At 36.5% G+C, this 20,843-nt stretch overlaps 3 protein-coding genes across 4 annotated transcripts in view; 1 reads left to right on the top strand and 2 right to left on the bottom strand.

Annotated features, from left to right (window-relative positions):
- The first annotated feature begins 2,362 nt into the window (after positions 1-2,362).
- On the top strand, positions 2,363-3,455 carry LOC102782539 (interferon a3-like). Its single transcript, XM_006790907.2, has 5 exons — positions 2,363-2,494; positions 2,608-2,691; positions 2,932-3,081; positions 3,176-3,271; positions 3,357-3,455. Exons 1-5 carry the CDS (start codon positions 2,363-2,365, stop codon positions 3,453-3,455), a joined length of 561 nt encoding a protein of 186 aa, XP_006790970.2.
- A 238-nt stretch (positions 3,456-3,693) lies between these two features.
- Positions 3,694-11,193, bottom strand: cd79b (CD79b molecule, immunoglobulin-associated beta). The gene is made up of 5 exons (XM_006790908.2): positions 11,039-11,193; positions 8,174-8,467; positions 7,919-8,037; positions 6,192-6,245; positions 3,694-4,388 (listed from the first exon to the last, which is right to left on the bottom strand). The coding sequence occupies exons 1-5, from the start codon at positions 11,088-11,090 to the stop codon at positions 4,299-4,301; spliced, it is 609 nt and encodes a 202-aa protein (XP_006790971.2). The 5' UTR covers positions 11,091-11,193; the 3' UTR covers positions 3,694-4,298.
- Positions 11,194-14,386: 3,193 nt separating this feature from the next.
- The window catches only part of scn4aa (sodium channel, voltage-gated, type IV, alpha, a), a 33,092-nt gene continuing 26,635 nt past the window's right edge, over positions 14,387-20,843 (bottom strand). For both annotated transcript variants that reach the window (XM_087844812.1, XM_087844813.1), the window contains exon 27: positions 14,387-20,839. In XM_087844812.1, the coding sequence (XP_087700938.1) occupies positions 19,548-20,839 (1,292 nt within the window). In that variant the 3' untranslated portion in view covers positions 14,387-19,547. The remainder of the gene's footprint in view (positions 20,840-20,843) is intronic.

Raw genomic sequence — 20,843 nt, 5'->3', positions numbered from 1 at the left:
CCTTCATGAAGCAACTCTCCCCATTTATACCCACGTATTGAGTTCGCTGGCGTGTACACCTCTGGATTATTTTCCTTGATGCCACTAATTTACCCAGTGGCATTCGTGGAGGGCCAGTCATATTTCAGCGGGGGTCAGTACCGCCTCATACCCCTTCTTCTGGACTCACCTCTCACCACACATTCAAACGATGTGAATCAACGTGATGATAAATCAGCACCAAACACTTGTATCAGTGCCAGCATATGAGGAGGGTCGTAATGTGATTGATACTGATGTTAATGCCAGAGGAGGTTTATGTATCTGTAGTTACTGAGACAGCGAAGCATTGGAGACTTGTGCGCACTTTGCGCCTGAGGATTTGGCAACCCCGTGACTTTACGCGCTCTTCACCTTCACTCCAAGTTACAATAATACCACTTACAGATGATTGTGGAATATCTAGGAGGGAGTACATATTACAAATACACTTGTTGCATCGGGGATATCATATTATAATTCAGTACTGCGCTGGGATTCAGCGAGGTCTTTGGAACAATCCACTGTGTCAGGAAACGCAGACTGCATGTGCTTGATTTTATACAGCTGTGGCACAGGGACTGAAAACACCTCAATTCAAATAACAAATGGTGTACTCCAATACTTTTGTCCTTGTATATTTAAAGATTCACACTAAACAGAGAAGTGTGAGCATAACTAGAGGTGACAGTTTGTACTTACAAAATAACAATTTATGCCTACCCAATTGAATGTATGAGTTATGGTTTAAACTGCTTGCTTGAAGTGTTTGCTGCGTTGGAATTTTTAGTGATTAGACATGCACTAATAATTAGTTTCACATGTCTTGTCCTTTGACAAAACAGACAAATGCAATAAAACAAAAAGTTGTAAAACAAGTTAGACCAAAATAAGGGAAGAAGAATATAACAAAAGCATTAGCAAAAGCACATATTGGCACGTTTTTGATTTATATAAGCCTGAAAATATGCTCTAATTTCCCCACTGATCGTGAAGGACAATCCCCTTCACCTGGTTCCCACGGTGAAGCAGATATTCTCGATAAAACAAGGTGAAATTTCGCTGACTGGTTCGTATGAATGAGCGTCACTGTAGGCCAAAGAGTCACGAAGCCACTTTTTTTTTTCTCCGTGTAAGAACTTCCCTTTTATGGCACAATCACAACTAGAAGTAACTGTGAAATGTGACTCCATTCAAAAGCTTTAATGTACACTTACAACCACCACGCTGGAGAGAGTGCGTAAATGTAAACATTTTTATTTGTTTGTTTGTTTTTTAATCATCATGAATTGCGGAAATTTCATCCATGCAACGTGCATTTAAGTAAGGACATATAAGTAAAATGTTTAGGCTTTAAAAACATTTATATGTATACTCACAGTAAAATACCTATAACACTAACGTTTCTATACTTTTTTTAATGTTTTTTTTTTTACACTTTACTATTCTATAATTGTGCTTTATGGGGATATTTTGCACATTATGGATTATACTGTTAGTATTTCATTATCCATATTGTTATGGATATTATGCTTGAACAGACGGAGGTGAAGGCCAAACTGGAGAAAGATAGAAGAAAACGGAGGAATATAAGAAGAAAACGACAGAAAAAGAGAGAAAAGAAGGGGTTAGGAGGAAAAGTCGAGGATAAAGCAAACAGACATGCTGGATCACAAACAAATATACGATTTTGCAGTGTGTGTGCTTGTACGTTTAGATATCTTTGTAAGGACAGAAAATTGGCATGCTGCTATACTTGTGGGGACCAACAGACACTTGTAGAGACAAAGTGCCCGTCCCCATGAGTTTGAAGGCATTTTTGAGGTTTAAAATGTGGTTTTAGTGTCAGGGTTGCAATTAGGTTATGGCTAAGTTTAGGCTAAGGGTTGCAGTTAAGCATTCATTTTTGTTTGTTAGGGTTAGGGTAAGCAGTTGAGGATGTCCTCACTAAAATATGAAAACCAGTGTGTGTGTGTGTGTGAGAGAGAGTGTCTGTGTATGCACTTTTGTCATGAAAGACACTTGAAAATGACCTGGTCAAGTGCTCCTCTTTAGAAAGCAAATATATGTGGCACAACAAAGCAGACCATTATTCTGCTGTATACAACAGCTGAACAGGACAAAAAACTTAATGTGGGATTTTTTTTTGCTTCCCATAGAAACCGTCTGAAAGTCTGAAATGTGTGACATCAGAACCCACCTTTGTTGAGGTGAAAGCCACAGAGGTGAATATGGAAAATGAAACAGGTGTACTCTGCTATAAGTGCTGCTGGGCATGTCAGCTCCATCAGAACAGGAGATATCTGAGTCTGCTTCATACAAAGACAATTGACATCCTTAAAAAATGATCAGCAGGATTCTCTTTGCTTGCCTGTTTCTTGGTCTGTTCACTGCAGGCTCCTCGCTGAGCTGCAAATGGATGGATCATAAATTCAAACAGCACAACGAAGAGACTCTGAATCTACTTGAAACCATGGTGAGTGTGTTTCTTTTAATAGGCTTAAATTTTTGTTGAATTTTTCTTAAATTAAATTATTCAGACTTAGTGTCTGCACTTCAACTCTAAGTCTGTTTCTGTGTGTGATCCAGGGTAACAACTCAACTAACACCACTGAGGTGGAGGACACCGTGGCCTTCCCTAATCATCTGTACCACCAGGCATCAAAAGCATCAGTAAGTCAACCTCAGCTTTTCTCATTTTATCGCATAAAATCCCAGAGTAATTTCTCCTTAAAGTAAAATAATGTAAAGGTTTTTAAATTTTACCATGGGTATGAAATACAATCAAAAACTAAAATTCATAACCGTCATAACTTTAAGTTCTTATTATGCAAACCTGAGTGTTCTAATATTTGTTCTTATTTTTCAAGTTTTTTGAATTATAAAAACCTATGATTCTTCTTCTTCTTCCAGGCTGAGGATAAACTGGCTTTCACAGTTCAGGTTCTGGAGGAGGTGGCTGCCCTGTTTGAGGAGGATCACAGCTCTGCATCATGGGAGGACAGCACAGTGAGGAACTTTCTCAATATTGTCAACAAACAGGCTGAAGAGCTCCACTCCTGTGTAAGTTCACTTTCATTAACACCTCTACTGAGATAACTGAGATCAATTATAGTGCTAAAACATATATTTAAATGACTATTTTTTCCTGATTTAGATTGGGAGCCACAGTCACAAGAAGAAGAACTCACAGCTGTATTTCAAGACAAAAATGTATTTCAAAAGACTTTCAGATGATGTCCTAAAGAAAAAGGTAGGTCTTTATTTATTTTTTAACCAGTTCTTTTATTAAGCACCTCTGGAATACTTTACTAATGATAATATTGTTGTGTCTGTAGGGTCACAGTGCTGAAGCCTGGGAGGTGATCAGGAAGGAAACCGTAGCCCATCTCATGAGAGCAGAACAGCTGGCTTCATCTCTGCACACTGCCAACTAAAACATGTCTGTTACAGGAAGGATGTGTTAATTTATTTGCTTCTTTTTATTTATTTATTTATTTACTTATTAATTTACCGTATTTCTATTTACCATTGTCTTTTTAATCAAACATGTTGGTGATTTAAAAAAAAAGAAAAATGTTTTCCTTAGTTATGGGAAAAAATAAATTTCTTCAGCAAAGAAAGATGTATTTATTGTTTTTATTCATGTCAAACAAACCAAATACATATGTATACACTTAATCTTAACAAACAACTGAAAAATAAAAAAAACAAGTAGATGTTGTTTTTGTTCTTTGACACAAGTTAGTCTTTGTTTTTGCACCACCCTCAGGCTTCAAAATTTCATGTTAGCACAGTCAGTATGACATTATCCATCTACTTACTTAAGACTTATTTTATTAAGAGTCATAAGGGGCGTGAATTCTGTCCCAGCTCACACTGATCAAGAGCAGGGGTACAACCCAGAGCCTGTGAGACTGATAGACTGGGCTTTTACAGGACCAACTACACAATACAGTTTAAATAAACATCACCAGAAGCACCAAAAAGGTCCGCTGAAATATCAGCTTTTGGGTCTAAATTGCAGAAGGGCTTATTTACACTTTATGACAACAGATTAATTCAAAACAGTGTTACTAAACATCATATTAAAAAAAAAAGGGGGGGGGGCAAGCATGCTGCTGCACATCTACAAACAAACCATGTATTGTGTTGTGAGAAAAATACACATCTCCATTCTCAGTAAACTATTTAAGGACTTACTTTACAACTTGCAATTAAGAACATATAATCTGTCCTCATTCAGAGGCTTTAGCAGGTGAAAAGTAGTTGTGTGAGTCTCACTCCCACGGGGCCTCAGCTCCCTCAGCCTGAGCATACACGGAGAGTTCCTCATACAGACCTCCACCACATGTCTCGATTGCCAAGCCCTAAAAGACGGAAATAAGTCAGTTTTACTAACTTAATTAGTTTTACTTATACATGTGTCTAAGTTTGAGGGCCCCTTCTCTCACTATACGATTAAAAAGATGATTAAAAAAAATCTGAAAATCCATTACATAGTTACTGTATATGTCTGGGCATACTGGCAGCTACAGTTTTTATTTGCATGGTTGGTGTTTCAGACATGACTCAGAGTTAAAAATGGGCTCCCGCTTAATGTCACTGCAGAATGACATTAACTGAAAAAGTAACAAAACATAACAATGTTTGCATGAACCTCAAACGCTACTGTTCTTCATTCATAATGCAAATTGGAGCTCAGTCCAACATCCTTACTTCATTTGAGTTCATGGATTTTACTTTGTTTGTATTTATTTTTGAATTTTACTTAATTATATTAATGTATCTGTAATTGCTGTCTACATACTAAGAAGTGTAATTGGGTGTTCTTTTATTTTTTTAGTAGTTTTACTTAATAATTTGTACCAATAGTTGTTCATATTTAACTTCAAATCCTTAGTTTGGCAGTGTTTAGGTTATTATTTTAGTTAAACTATGTAAAGCTGTAAGTGTGGTTTCCAGTAGTTATATAACCTGGAACAGTGTACAGGTTTAGCCATTGCGACTGACAATCCTATAGTGCAGTGTTCATATTCAGGGTTGTTCAAATCTTAATAAAATATATTGTAACTAAGTGATGTATGGGTCACAGGACTGCAAGAAAAAGTGAGCTCACTGACTTTTAAAACAGGTGCAGTCTTACCTTCCTAGTAGTTCCTAATAAGGTGATTCAAAGTGTTGATATTAGTAAAACTTCGAAATTCTGAATTACAGCCATGTTCATTTGGTTAATTTGTGGGTTTGACTGATTTACATGAGATGTGCATGCTCAAAATAAAAGTTATAATTTGTCCCACTTAACCCTGTAAAGCCTGAAATATGAAATAATGAAATAACCTTTCTTTTTTAAATGGACCTCAAATATTATTTTGCATATATGAGCTTTAATTTGTATCACATATCCTGCATCCAGCATTTTATGTTATTTTCTTTCTCTTGTTTGGCAGTTTTTGTGTAAAAATATATTTATTTTTTTTAAAAGGATTTTCAGGGGAAAACTCACACTGATGATGAAAAAGTCTCAAGAAAAAACACAAAGACTCATGCACTGAGTACGATAATTGAAGTTGATCTTGCTTATTTATTTATTTATTATTATTATTTATTAACTTACACTTACACTATTCTGGAGCCTTAGTAAGATTATAATTTATGACTATGTTTTTGCTATGTTGCTTTAAATAACTCTTCACTATATGAAAAGTCAAGCAATCACAGTAAAACTACCTTCTACACTTTTGGTATAATTGATTTAGAAACAGTTCTGTTTCTTGTGCAAGAGAACAGCAGCAACAAGATCTATAAAAATCCTTCAAATGTGTTATTATTAATGCAATAAACAAATGAAATACAAATTCAGCCAGCTAGATGTACTTTATTTATTAACTCAAATATAGGACGTGTATTCATACATTCAACAATAAACCTGACGGTAAATTTGTGGTTAGGAGCTCAGTGGTGCACGGAGATTGCGATTCCTGTTTTTTCGCTGTCTATTGTGCGCCTGCATTTTTATGTAAAGTCACACAGCTGTGGTGTGTATTCACTGTGACATGTTTACACAAATGAGACCACACAGTGAAGCATCGCTGTAATATATTTTTTTTCTTAAAGAAAGCCAGTGTCTTTCTTTTTTTCACTTTTTATTGTAAAACAAAGAGCTGACAAACCTCATAGATGTGATCTGTTTCCGGCTCCTCGTATTCGCTGTCCTTTTGTTCCCACTGTTAAAAAAGGAAATGGGGGTGTGGGTGGGGAGAATGAATGCAGTTAAAGAGCTGGTACCATCTTATTTAGAGACACGTCGCACATAACACACAATAAAATAAATTAAAATGATATTTAAAGTTTTGTTTTGTTTTTGTTTTTTTCCAAATTTGTCTGTTTGCAGTAATGTGGAAGTAGGTGTTGTAAGCACCGGTCAACTCAAATAACTGTAGTGAAAATGACTAAAGCGTGTTTTGTTGTAGGTTATATTTAAAAAAATATAGTTGCATTTGCTGTGTTATAAAGACAAAAGCTAAATAAATGTTTGTAGAAAATGATTAACCTATTAAATGGCAACATAATTGTAGCTAACACTGTGATAAGTCAAAAACTAGATCTAACTTCATATATAGAATTAAACTGAGTAAGTACTATTTTAATAAAATGTATGGATTTTCTTTTTTAACTATCTGTGGAAATCACTGTCAGTTATTAATATCAACACATCTTTGGTAATTTTTGGTATGTTAGAGAACCTCTTATCTAATACATCCATTTGAAACCTCCTATTATCTCCACTTTCAGTTTCGTAGGTGCTGGTTACAACATAGAATGAATGAAGGCCTACGGAGCTGTAGCCCAAAAAAGTTTATTTCTTGGGGTGCACATGTTCCCTCTGGCAATACTGATCATCTTTTTTTAGATTTATTACAGGTTTTATTTAAAGTAAAATGGATTCATGTGTGCATTAAGGATGTCGAAACTTTCTAAGACACTTTATGGCATTGACAACTTTGATTTCAGGCATAGCCATAATAACAGATTCTGAAAAAGTGTTGTATAGGTAAAACTGGCTTACCTTTCAGAAAAATTTAAGGACTTAGGTATTGTTTTAATTTAATTTCAGACATATATGAAGCAGGTGTGAATAGTTATTTTAGCTGTGTAGCTCAATAGCTATCTCATGAGCACCTGGATGAAATGCAGCCATTTACAGTATAGTGGGAATGCCTAACCTAGATTGGCACTGATTGGTATCTGGCTGGCGCCTTAGTAATCAGGTACTTATCATTTCAACATATCAGAAATCTTAACAGCTAGCTTCTTTTTAAGTATAAACTAAGCTAGCGTCTTGGCTTCTGTTTTGCAACAGCAACATTTATATGTGCATTTTATTGAGCAAATCACAAGATGAGATAACAAAGCATGTACTATATATATGATACAATTTAGAAAATGATCAGGCAGCAGCTATGATATTTAAGCTACTGTTGATCTACTGTCTTCTTAATTAAATGATTTGCTGCCTTTCTTTTGCTTTACTTTGGACTGTTAGTATGTTTACAGAAAAGTCAATGTAAAGCTGTTGCCTTCGCCACTGGGATACAAAGCATTTTACTCAGTGCACCACGTTGCATACACATTAAGCAAAGCGAAATGATCAGTTAGAAAGCCTTTCTGTTGTGAGTTTAATCATAGTAAATGCATATATTTTTCTCTACAGCCTTGTCATTTCTTTTCCCTGCTTCTAAAGAAAAACCTCTAAGTTTTCCTGAAATAAACCATATTTTAAAAAAATTCTTGATCCAAAGAACCCTGCTTTCTGCTGAAGATTTGTTATGCAAGTTCTGCACAAAATCGTTTTTTGGAGCACACATTTGCCTCGAGTTTTGTTCATCGCGTGCCTCACCAGTTTTTGTTTACGTAGCAACAGAGCAGCAATGAACACAGCTAACAGTAAACCCTGGAACACAATAAGGCCGTCCTTCACATTGCTCCTGTAGAGTGCCTTTTCCATCACAACGGGTCCTGCACAGTAAAAAAAATGTATGTCAGCTGCGCATTTTCATGAGCGAATTGGTACATACTTAAAAAATAAAAAATATGGTAAAAGTTCACTGTATTTTTAAAGATCTGCTGATGACACGCTGTTCCAGCTACTTACTGAAAACGTTTACTTCGGTTCCGGGTCCCTGTGTTTTATTTATCTTGCAGTAGTACACGCCACTGTGCCTCATTTGTATGTTCTTGATGTGAAGATAGTCATTTTGGAAACTAATGTTGTCATCTATCAATGTCGATAGCGGTGTTTGCTCGTCTCCGATCTTGTTGGCCTTGAACCACTTCACAGTAGAAATGTCTTGTCGTGAGGATAAACAGTAAATGAGCACCCTGCTTTTAACTGCCACACCATAGAAGCGGGGCTTCTGTCTGATCTGCAGTGTCTTGTTATCAGCAACTAAGCAGACAAAGAAAGGTTGAAAGACACTGTGACACAGTTATACCAGCAATTATCACACATTTCAAATGGACAAAATATACATTAAAAGGATTTTGTCATTGTGGTTGAGGATAAATAATGTGTATGGCACTTATGAGATGCTTGCTTTACAGAGAACAGTGATGCACGTAACCTCCTGGGACCCCGTGTCCTCATACAGGGACATTGCATTTAGCCTTTTCTTCACCTTATATGTCATTCTAATGAATTATGTTTCGTAGTTTTTTGTTTGTTTGTTTGGTTGGGTTTTTTTGTGCCTGTCCCGTTCGGCACTGTAGCAATCAGAATTATTGTCTGAAGGCCAAAAAAAAGGCCCAACAGATTTTTTTTTAAATCAAGTAGATCATTATTGGCGCACTAGATTGATTGGTATTATTTTTTTCATTTATTTTTAACTTTTAAGTTATTACAAACAGAACAGACATGCCTGGGGGATGGGAAAGGGGAAGACAAAGACAAGAGTAGTTCAAGAAAAGGAGAGGGGAAAGAAAAACAGGCAGAGGGACAGTGAGAAAAGACATTAAAAAGTCCACTGGATCACCAGCTGGAAGAAAAAAAATATAGAGAACAACACAGTAGGGAGACCACAGCAACAACCTTGGTAACTATAAATAACAGTAAATAATAAATATTGAATGTTACCGAGCAGAACACAAGACCGACAATGCACAGTATGCTTTGAGGCAGCAGCAAAGGAAGATATAGAGTGTGTCTATGAGCACCCATGTGTACACCTGTGTGCAGACTTGTCTGTGTGAGTGCGCTTGTATGTAAAAGGTTTCTCCATTTAACTATCTGATGGAGGGTGTGGGGAGCCATAGCCCTGTCCCCCAGGACATGAAGCAGACATGGAGGAGATCCAGGTCCCAAACATCTAGAGGCCCTCCAGAGCGCGAGAGCCCAAGCAGGAATACCGGAGGGGCAGCTGCGCCATCCTCCTGGAAAGAGCTGAGGAGAGCCCCAGACTGGGGGTCACCCAGCAGCCACGGTGAAGAACCTACAGGAGACTGCGGTGACATGCCTGCAGGCCCTGTCGGCAGCCAGCCGCGGGACGAGCCCCAGGCCCAGAGGACCGAGGTCCCCCTACCCCCCCAGAAGGGGCCCAACTGAGCCACAGGTGCCAGGCCCCACCAAGAGTGAGTCAGTGCATACCTGAGTGCCCAGCCCCGGACACGAGAACACCAATGCACTGACGTCTGGGGGCATCAGCCACCGGCAGGGTAACCCCTAACCCTAACCCACACCTGGGGGGGGGCTGAGATTTTGTACTTTTTCAAGTAATGTTAACTTTCTTGTTTTATCCTGTGAAATAAACCCATTGTCCCCAGATGAGGACATGTTTTTCTGTGAAATCATAAGGGCTTCCTGTTGAAAGAGGAAGCTTAGTTTGTATCATGAAGGAGCTAGCTAGAAGAAGTTAAAAAATGCGTACTAAACAAGAGCTCAGGTCTCAAGAGGCCAATGCATGTGGAAACAAAAGATAAATGCCCTGTAACACTAATTATGAAAAATTACTACATAAAAAGAGACAAACTTCAAGATGATGATGGAACCAAATGGTCCACATGGTGGAGAAAAGTGCCACTGTTGTAAGAGACATTATTCTTTGTCTCCATTATTTAGTTTATTCAGTCTAAAAACATAATAAAAAGATGTTGCCAGATTTCCAGGTTTCATCTAACCCACAGTATAAATTACACAAACCACAATCATGAAAAATAGGAAGATTTTATAAATGTTGCTACAAAAACAATCATTGCAGATAAGCTAAAATTAAATTGATAACCATTTCTATAGTAACCCACAAAGTTTAGAAAACAAAGTGAATAATGAATTTCCTTTTTGAAATGGTAATGCCAATGAAATTATAAATTGCACTATTTTCTCGAATAATATGGAGTAACGATAAACCAATTAATGTAAATAAAAGCCTTATTATCCACTGATATTGAAAATAATTCTTATTTGTGGCCCAAGACATGTATACATGCATGCATGAGGATATCATATTTGTTTGTTTTTAATGTTTACAACACATAAATATCAGATGCTTTTTTCTTTTATTTGCTATTTCTATATTAATTCTTTAAATTAGATTACAAGTTATATGTAAAATAAAGCAATGGAAACTAAGAACTGAATAACTTGGAGGTGCAGGTGTGATATTTATTTACTATAAAATTATAAAGGACTTCAATTCATCAACATGACAATAATCTTATAGTCTTTGTTTCAGAAGAAAACTTCCTCTTTTCCCCAGATGGGCAGGAAGTAATGGTGCTGCAGAGTCAAAAATAACATGCAAAACACTAGTACGCAGTGTAGTTGTGGTTTAACAGTTATAAAAAATACAATTAAAAAGACTGTGTGAGATGTTATAAATTACCAGTACTGTACTTTACCGAATTATTTTGGTGTACTGGCACTGTGAGTTAATATATGTAGCACTCAAACTGGTATTTTTCCTGTATTGGTTTCATTTTTCAGTCACAAAATCGTGTTGATTATATTCCAAAAATTTCCATTTACCTGACAGACTGATTAAAACAAGCCCCCAGCATCCAGCTAGCATCCAGCGCATGATGTCCTCAAAAAGAAGAGAAATACGCTTCAGATGCTGACTCCACGGCTGTATCTGAGTTTCTCTGCAGGTATAAAAGTGTTGTGAACGAAGATGAAGTGTCTGCATCAGTGGGTGTGCAGTCTGTCTTCTGTCACCATGCAGGCAGGCAAATAAGAGGAAGAGGGCTCTATCGTTGAACCAAAATAACAGCCCACACTTTTACTGTCGGTAACCCGTGTGATTAAATGTTCCATTTTTAGGGATAGATGAAACAGCATTATTAAGCTAAACATTAAGGTTATGATTAGTGATACTACAGCCAATATAATATCCTAGTTTCAATATTGATGCCAAGATGATTTTTTAGATAACTTAGATTTCTAAAGAAAGCCGTCAAGAAACCAAAACAGATCGTTTTTAAACATGTAATTCCTTTTTAAAAAGACCATTTACAAGACACAGTATGCAAAAGAAGATACTGTACTGTGCAAAAGTCATTGGGACTTTTCAACCCTTTTTGTTTGTTTGTTTGTTTTGCTTCCAATGAGTCAAATATGTCTTTAGCAGTGGTCTTTAGCAAGAATTCTCCAGGCTTGGACTAAAGTTTCTACAGTTTTTAAACCACTCAACACTCAATTATGAGTCATTCCAGTATAAAAATGGTCCTATTAAAATTGATGAACTAGTTCACAAGCAAATTGGCAAAGAACCAATTTTAAATGGTCTCTTCATACCGAAAACCCCAATTTATAGAGAGCTTTTTTACCAGAAAACTAGCATATTTTGGCATGGTGTGCAGTGTATCCTTAAAAAAATGAGGTAACTGGAAAAGTGGAGGACAGAAGAAGAAGTGGTGATATATAACAATATATATCTGTGGTAAATTAGCAGTAACTGAAAGTTATGTATGAAAAATAACAAAAAAAATACCCCTACCAATTACCTGAAACAGGGCCAGAGAGATACACCTAGCTCTTAAGTTGATCCATATATATATAGTTTGCCAAAGCTTCCTCAGAAATGCTCTCAAAATCAGTGGCAAGAGGTGACAAATCAAGTGACAAATCCAAATTTGTCCAAAAGGGAAATGATAGCTATTAAAGTAGCTATCATTGCCTTTTGGTAGTTATTTTGTATAATAAATTAGCACCAGAGAAATAAAAGTATATATGACCAGAGAAATTAGTGACACATTACAAAAGCATGGTAGCTATGATATGCTCATTTAACCTTCATTACATTTATTTGAAATAGCTGCCATAAGATAGTAGTTCATATATTTGTATAGCAGAAAAGTGTGAATAAATGACTATCAGGTATCAGTAACTAACTACCTGTAATCATTTATATTTAACTGATTACAGGGAACTTTTATATACTCATCATTTTAACCAGGCTTGTAGTATTATAGCATACTCCTCATGTTTAATCTGTTTCTGCTGTCTGTCTTGCAAAAATCAGGTATTTTATAAGTAGTTTGTCTAATGTCTGAATTTTTGATTATGAATGAACATTGACTCACATCTAACTTGCCAAATTTTGTGAGTTCAAGTGAAAATAGCAGGCTTTTTTAGACTTTAGTTAGCCTAAAGCAGGGGTAGGCAACTCCAGGCCTCGAGTGCCGGTGTCCTGGAGGTTTTAGATGTGTCCATGATCCATCACAGCTGATTTAAAGGGCTAAATGACTCCTCAGCATTTCTTGAAGTTCTCCAGAGGCCTGGTAATGAACTAATCATTTGATTCAGGTGTGTTAACCCAGGGTGCGATCTAAAACCTGCAGGACACCGGCACTCGAGGCCTGGAGTTGCTTACCCCTGGCCTAAAGTCTAATTGTAAACCAAAGCCTCCTTTTGGGCATAAATACCCAGTGGTGTTAGACAGAAAACCGTCTGTGTGACTGTCATTTGTTACAGGATGGTTTGGTTAGTTGCACTAATACTTACAGTGGTGGTTCTTAAAATTAGATGGAGATTTTAAAAAACACAATGTTATTGTTTTGGGGGGATTGAATTGCAAAGACACACAAACTTCTTTAGTCTTCTGCCAATGAAGGCCATGCCAGTCCCCTCTCTGTGCCTCGAGTCACACAAGCTCAACTAATGGGTAAGAGTTGGAGGATTGTTTATGCTTTTATAAGTTATGAACTTATGAAAAAGAACAAAAAAATAAAGGTACTGTTGAATTAAACTCAGCTCAAAACACCTGATCATCTCAGTCTTTGTTAATTTTAGTCCTTCTTACTACACACAAATTTGTCAACCCGACAAGCATCAGGAAGCTTTAACACAGGCGTGTTTTGGGAGTGGTTGGCTAAATGATATTAAAATGATGTGCATAGTAATAAATGTTCTGAACTTCTGAATGCCACCCATGTTATAATGATATAAAACTAAAACTAAGACTGAAACTAATAAAAAACTAAACTGAAACGACCAAATCAACTCTGGAAACTAACTGAAACTAGAGTGAACTGAAAATAAAAAATGGAATATACAGTAAAATAAATAAACAAACTAAGAAAAATATAAACCTATAAACAATATATATATTTGAGAATGAGAATTGTACGAACACAACATACAATGCCATTATGTGGCTCGGTACATCCCCCAAAGAGCTTTTAGCTTTGCTGTGGACTCTCGATCTTATTATGCAACATAAAGCTGCAGTCAAGAGTGAAGTTTTCAGGTCAGTCAAGCTGATCTCATTTCCCTAATTTTCAAAGCTGATAAACTCCGCACAGCAGAGTCCTCGATATTTGCGTACAGTGTGGATTTTTATCGCCTATCACAGTCTGTAAGGAAGAGATAAAAAGCTTCTTTCAAGAAGTATGTAATAACTAGAAATGCTGTACCTCTCTTAAAAGAAAATAAATATTTCCAAAAAGATTTGCAATGCTTAGGGTGTCTAACCTTTGCATTTTTATAAGAAATGGTGGCTGCAATTGTTTGCAAAGCTGATTTATTTAATCAATCAAAAGTAAAATGCAAGCACAAAATCTACAAAATTAAATGTCATTTGGTGTTTGGCTCTTAATTGTGACAGATCGATTTACAGTTTTCTAATTATTTGACGTAAAAATTCTGGATTAATCCTACTTGTTAAAAAAATGTTGCCAACCTTAACCAATTTGGTTTACTAGACATTAGGGCCTGAAGAAAAAAACAACCAAAAAAAGAGTAGCATTGAAAACCAGGTGGCAAGAAAACAGGCACTAGAAACATGCATTTGCAGAGGTGATCTCCAGCTAGGTGAGGCAGAATGAAACGACATAAAATGCAAATAAATCAAAAATCCCATCGTCCCACTCCATGTCGGAAACAGGGTGCTTTTTAATCTACTGACACTCATGCTTGAAAAAGTCACTGAATGCATATTTTTCAACATAGAACCTGCTATTAAGGTCTCAATTAATCCCCTGCTAATAAAAATGGTTTGACTGTAAAAAACAAACAAACAAACACACTTCACATGTTTAACAGTTGTAAGTTGTTTTTGTGGAGGTTAAAGTAGAGCTCTCCAAGTGTTGCTCCTTAGTGATGAGGCTTTTTTTATTTGCTTTTTCTTACTCATTAACCTACAGTTCTTATAATTATGCAAAAAGATGGGCACTCATAGACATAGAGATTAATGTAAAGCATAGTTCATTAAAAAGTCTGACTATAGTGGCTTTTTTAAAGAGTAAAAAGTCACTACATTGTGTTCTCTTGGTTGTTTTCCATCTTCAGTTTTTAGTGTGGCCTGTCAACCTCTCCACCAGCAGAGGGCTACAGTGCATCAATGCAATTTCACAGACAAGACAAAGTAGTAACTGACAACGTGATCGCACAGCCTACTTTTCCTTACAATAACTGTTTTATTCTAACAACATAGTTTTAAAATAACAAAATGATATAAATGTACATTTCAGAAGGAAAAAAGAAAAACGTATGTACAAGAAACATTGTAGGTGATTGTAGGTTGTACCAGCAAAGCTCCCCATGTGTCTTTTCCTCCAGTAGAAATGTAAACAAAAAGAGGACACTGTCTTGTGAATATGACTGTCCCATCAGAGGACACTATAGCTGAGTGGTGCAGCGGTGTCTCAGTCTCACATAGGAGTTCGGATGGTCATGTTACAGTCTCCTGACAGGAAAAACTGCCATGCTGTAGCAGCAGGATATGACAAGAGAGACCCCTTGTGGATAAAACATTCATAATTTATGTACCTTCTCCAAAGATGACATTGGAACAGTGTCAAACTCAAATGAAAATAGACATTTTATTGCCTATTGTTAAAAAAAAACACAAGCTAGAAAACTGTAAAAGTGCATATGTTATTCATGTATATACAGTACTGTGCAGAATGTAAAGGGGCATCTGATCAGATGTCGAGAACTGCATGAAGAGAAAAAAACGAGAAAGCCTAAATCCACAAAACAGTCAAGGAAAGTCTTTAGGATGCTTGGGACAACCTACCTGTGCAAATTAAAATGAAAAAATAAAATAATAATAATAATAATAATACTGCATGACGAAGTACCAAAGAGGAGTGGTACCTTTCTCGAAATAAATTATATTCACAAAGAGTGATTTTATTTGATTTTTTTCTGTGTTTACTGCACTTTAAATGAAGTTTATTGCTAAATTTAAAAAAATATGTTTATATGAAATTACTTTTAAAACTGCCTGCAAGTTTTACACAGTACCATATATTTAAAGTAAGACATCATAATTTCTATTAAGACTTAGACAAAAGCAAGAGAATTAACATCTTTATATGACGAGATCCGCTGCAGGTTTTCTTGTAAATTTGTAAAAAGATCTGATTAACTACATTTTGGAAAGTGGCACATGTTTTTGTTTTTCAACCATTCAATGTGTGTGCCTTGCATCTTGTGATCTAACCTGAGACGAAACTTCCTTTTAATGCACAGCAAGTAAGTATGTGCTTAGCAGTTCTCTAATACAGCCACATTAACATAAAAACATCACATTGTAAGTTTACAGACAGCGTTCAAACCTGAATGCTGAAAGGGAAATACAGCAATGAAATGGCCAAACATGGCTGATGTAGGTTTTTAGAACATCGGATATCTGAAGGGACCAAAAAATATAAATATAAACATGCATACAGTATGTAAGTGGGAAATAACCTTTGAAATCATTCAGTGGAGTGCAGTTAACTGCTCTTATTTGACTTGGAGGGACATAAATAGTGCAATATGAACTGGGCCTGCCTGAATGAGCCTGTTAGGAACAGATGCTAACTATATTAGCCATGTGGGTTTAGTTAACCCCATTCTTAACTAATAAGTAGTTTCACAGAAAGAGAGGGACAATGAGATCCAGAGACTCTATTTTATAGCAATTTATTTACCTGTGTACAAAACAGATTCCCCATAGAAAGTCATCCGGTATCTAATTAATAATAAAACACTAATATTAGTCTTTTATACTCTTTACCTTCTGATAACATGAATTATGATTAATTACCACTTTTAAAATCCAAGCTCAAAATCCATCTGTTTTAAACTGATGGATTTAAACTAGTTTATGTTTCGTCTATGTCTCCTGATATGAGTCTTTTCCTTTCCCCTGTGAAGTCTGTTATTTGTAATGTCTTGTTGTCAAGCTTGTGTTGTCTTGTCTACGTTCTGCTGTTTCCTGTTTTACTTTGAAGGGTCTGGTGTTCCATGTTCAGTGTGTTTAGTTGTACTTCCCCTGTTGCATTCAGATTCAATTGTGTGAGCTCGTTATCCCCAGGTGTTTTCACTTCCCTCATTATTGTTATTATCGTGTGTATTTAGGTCCTCTGTCGTTCTCTGTCCAGTGTCGGGTTATCTGTTTGTCTAGCATCATGGACTTCAAGTCACAGGATTATTTTCAAGCTTTGGTTCATGTTTTTCATCATAGTTTTTGCAATCCATCTGTTCTGATTCACGTTCACATCCCCTGTCATGTGAACGTGAATCAGTTATTGTTAGCTTATCTCAATTTAGGTTTTGCCTCTGTTTCTGTTTTTTTGTTTGTTTGTTTGTTTTTTTCCCGCTAGAAATTTACCATAAAACAGATTCTAGTCCACAATAATGTTTCAGCCTACAGTAAAGTCTAGCACATTTTCATTGGATAAAAAAGGTTAAAATAAATATTAGATCTTGTATTTCTGTTAAACTGAAAGAAATCATATCTTACTGTTTCATTATTTTTGAATTGTGCATTAAATCACAATTTTCCTTGACCAATTTTGTTAATTTTTATGTTTCTATGAGGGAAAGTCAATATATATTGAGGGGTGTACGACAAGGTATGTTCGGACTTAAACCAGAGATTTTAGTGTCACTAATCTGGCCCTCTTTTAACCCGGATAGGTTAGGTATAATTAGCTGTAAGTGTTGTGTTTTCAAAAGTTCTTTTAATGAAATATGATTCAGAGCTGAGAGAATATTATTTTAATACCAGCTGAGCCATAGACTATTATTAGCCTAATACCCCAGTCTAATTGCAACAGCGCAAACTCCAAGCGTCGCATTGCCACGAGAATTAGCACATGTTAATTTGATGATGCATGAAATGTATATATACGATTTCATGTTTATTTCTTCATTATCGTTCATCAATATCATGATGAAATATAGTTCGAAGTTTCAGACCTCCTATGCGTAACTGACGAGAATGGTAAAACACATATATTAACATGTGGATTTAAAATATTATCAGTTTTCTGGTGTGTTCTTCTCATCACATTTTTTATTTTTGTTTGATTTTGCCTCCTTTTCCTCCCTACTGATGCAAGGCAATTTGTTTATTTTGTGCAGAAGAAGGCATCAAATTCCCCTGAGCCTGAAACAAAAAACTGGGGTTAACAGAGAAAGTTGGTAACCACCACTTGTGAACCACCACCACCAACTGAACTCCCTAAAACTGAACCTGTAGGTTTTGTCAAGGCAGTTAACGCACACTTTTGCACACAAAAACCCTGTTATTTTGAACCTTATCCCCAGGTGTTTTCACTTCCCTCATTATTGTTATTATTGTGTGTATTTAGGTCCTCTGTCGTTCTCTGTTCAGTGTCGGGTTATCTGTTTGTCTAGCATCATGGACTTCAAGTCACAGGATTATTTTCAAGCTTTGGTTCATGTTCATGTTTTTCATCATAGTTTTTGCAATACATCTGTTCTGATTCACATTCACATCCCCTGTGATGTGAACGTGAATCAGTTATTGTTAGCTTATCTCAATTTAGGTTTTGCCTTTGTTTTTGTTTCTGTTTTTTTGTTTGTTTGTTTTCTTCCCGCTAGAAATTTACCATAAAACAGATTCTAGTCCACAATAATGTGTCAGCCTACAGTAAAGTCTAGCATATTTTCATTGGATAAAAAAGGTTAAAATAAATATTAGATCTTGTATTTCTGTTAAACTGAAAGAAATCATATCTTACTGTTTCATTATTTTTGAATTGTGCATTAAATCATAATTTTCCTTGACCAATTTTGTTAATTTTTATGTTTCTATGAAGGAAAGTCAATATATATTGAGGGGTGTACGACAAGGTATGTTCAGACTTAAACCAGAGATTTTAGTGTCACTAAAACCTCTTTTAACCCAGATAGGTTAGGTATAATTAGCTGTAAGTGTTGTGTTTTCAAAAGTTCTTTTAATGAAATATGATTCAGAGCTGAGAGAATATTATTTTAATACCAGCTGAGCCATAGACTATTATTAGCCTAATACCCCAGTCTAATTGCAACAACGCAAACTCACGAGAATTAGCACACGTTAATTTGATGATGCATGAAATGTATATATACGATTTCATGTTTATTTCTTCATTATCGTTCATCAATATCATGATGAAATATAGTTTGAAGTTTCAGACCTCCTATGTGTAACTGACGAGAATGGTAAAACACATATATTAACATGTGGATTTACAACATTAGCAGTTTTCTGGTGTGTTCTTCTCATCACATTTTTTATTTTTGTTTGATTTTGCTGTAAGAATTGTTAGGTGATATATAACCCTCCTTTTCCTCCCTACTGATGCAAGGCAATTTGTTTTTTTTTTGTGCAGAAGAAGGCATCAAATTTCCCTGAGCCTGAAACAGAAAACTGGGGTTAACAGAGAAAGTTGGTAACCACCACTTGTGAACCACCACCACCAACTGAACTCCCTAAAACTGAACCTGTAGGTTTTGTCAAGGCAGTTAACGCACACTTTTGCACACAAAAACCCTGTTATTTTGAACCTGCTTGGCAGTACACACTTCAGTTTCACTTTCAATACCCAAAAAAATTAAATATATATGAAAAGAAAAGAGGAATAGATTCTTAAGTTTAGGGATAAAAACTGCATTCGAAACATTAGTTAGACTCTTCTTTCTCTAGAGTTAAAAAGCATATCAGCGACACTTATACATTAACAAGAGCAGTTTCCATCACTGTTAAAAAAAAAAGAATAGAGGGAAGAGACAAATAATTATACTGTGCAGTTTACTATACAACTGACTCTCTCGGGTTTGCTTGTAGAGTCAAGAGGTGTTGGTTGGGGGCAGAATGCAATAAAACCTCATTAGTGACTTCTACAGGAACAACAACAATATTTTGCACGGGGGGTTCTGGACAGCACCGTGCCTCTCTGTAATGTGACAGTGCCTCAGGATTAGAGGGCTGTTGTCTTGCCAAAGTTTCTAAAGCTGCTTGCTCCATTTCCTCAGCAAGCTCTGCATTACTCCCATAGAGAACCCCTAACCTTCGTGCAAGCAACCCATTTTTTTCTGGTGGATCGTCACCTTCTTTCTTTCTCCCCATCTTCTTAGATCGATGCATAAAAGCTGCATGGCATAAGCAGCGCCTCAGAAGATGGCTGCGGTAAGCCCTCTGAATAACCACAGCGGCCCTCTGCTCTTCTTTGTGGCGCACCGTTGTGACAACTGGCGCAAAGCTGTCTTTGCTATCCTTAAATTTTTCCTCAGTGCTATTCCGTATTGCTTCCATCTCCACTGTGTCTCCCAAGATCAACTGAGTGACAGCCATCAACACATCCAAGTAGTGGATCTTATCTCCAGCAACCAAGGGGAGATCCATTTCAATCAGCTGGAACAGGTTGGGTTTGGCAACCTTCAGTGGCTCCTGCAAGGTATCACAAAAATCTGAGAGCTGGCTATACTCAATAAACTGAGCTCCATCAATGTCAAATTTCTCCCATGTCTCATTGAACATCTCAAAGTCTTCCTCACTGAGTGGATCGCTGCTTTCCTCCTGTGCCACATTGAAGTTCTCTAAGATGATCGCAATATACATGTTGACCACCACCAAGAATGAGATGATGATGTAACTGCAGAAGAACACCATGCCCATGCCAGGGCTTCCACAGTTGCCCTTTACATTCGTGCCAGGATGCTCAAAGTCTGGATCACAGTCTGGAGGCTCCCGGTTCAGCATTGGAAGTAGAAGTCCATCCCAGCCTGCAGATGTTGTAATCTGGAACAAGCAGATAATGCTTCCTCCAAATGTTTCAAAATTAAATATATCATCAATCCCAGCCTCCTTTTTGACATAGGCAAAATTTGACATCCCAAATATAGAGAAGATGAACATATTGAGGAAGAGCAGGAGACCAATATTGAATAGAGCAGGTAGGGACATCATCAGGGCAAATAGAAGCGTCCGAATGCCCTTAGCTCCTTTAATAAGACGTAGAATCCTGCCTATCCTGGCCAGTCTGATCACCCTGAAAAGAGTTGGTGACACAAAGTACTTCTCAATTAGGTCTGAGAGCATTGTACCTGG

The sequence above is a fragment of the Neolamprologus brichardi genome, chromosome 8 (genome assembly GCF_056152115.1).
Source record: "Neolamprologus brichardi isolate AB-2024 chromosome 8, ASM5615211v1, whole genome shotgun sequence".
Classification (NCBI taxonomy): Eukaryota; Metazoa; Chordata; class Actinopteri; order Cichliformes; family Cichlidae; genus Neolamprologus; species Neolamprologus brichardi.
Note: the sequence above shows the minus strand (reverse complement) of the source record. Positions and strands in the feature narration are given on the sequence as shown.

Bases quoted from the DNA above. Each gene is read 5' to 3' on its own strand.
- LOC102782539 (XM_006790907.2), top strand. From the start codon at position 2,363: ATGATCAGCAGGATTCTCTTTGCTTGCCTGTTTCTTGGTCTGTTCACT. The intron at 3,082-3,175 runs GTAAGTTCACTT...TTCCTGATTTAG, and splicing joins CTGAAGAGCTCCACTCCTGT to ATTGGGAGCCACAGTCACAA. The intron at 3,272-3,356 runs GTAGGTCTTTAT...TTGTGTCTGTAG, and splicing joins ATGATGTCCTAAAGAAAAAG to GGTCACAGTGCTGAAGCCTG.
- cd79b (XM_006790908.2), bottom strand. From the start codon at position 11,090: ATGCGCTGGATGCTAGCTGGATGCTGGGGGCTTGTTTTAATCAGTCTG. The intron at 8,468-11,038 runs GTAAATGGAAAT...TTGTCTGCTTAG, and splicing joins TGTTTTAATCAGTCTGTCAG to TTGCTGATAACAAGACACTG. The intron at 6,246-7,918 runs GTGAGGCACGCG...CTTTTTTAACAG, and splicing joins TGCTACGTAAACAAAAACTG to TGGGAACAAAAGGACAGCGA.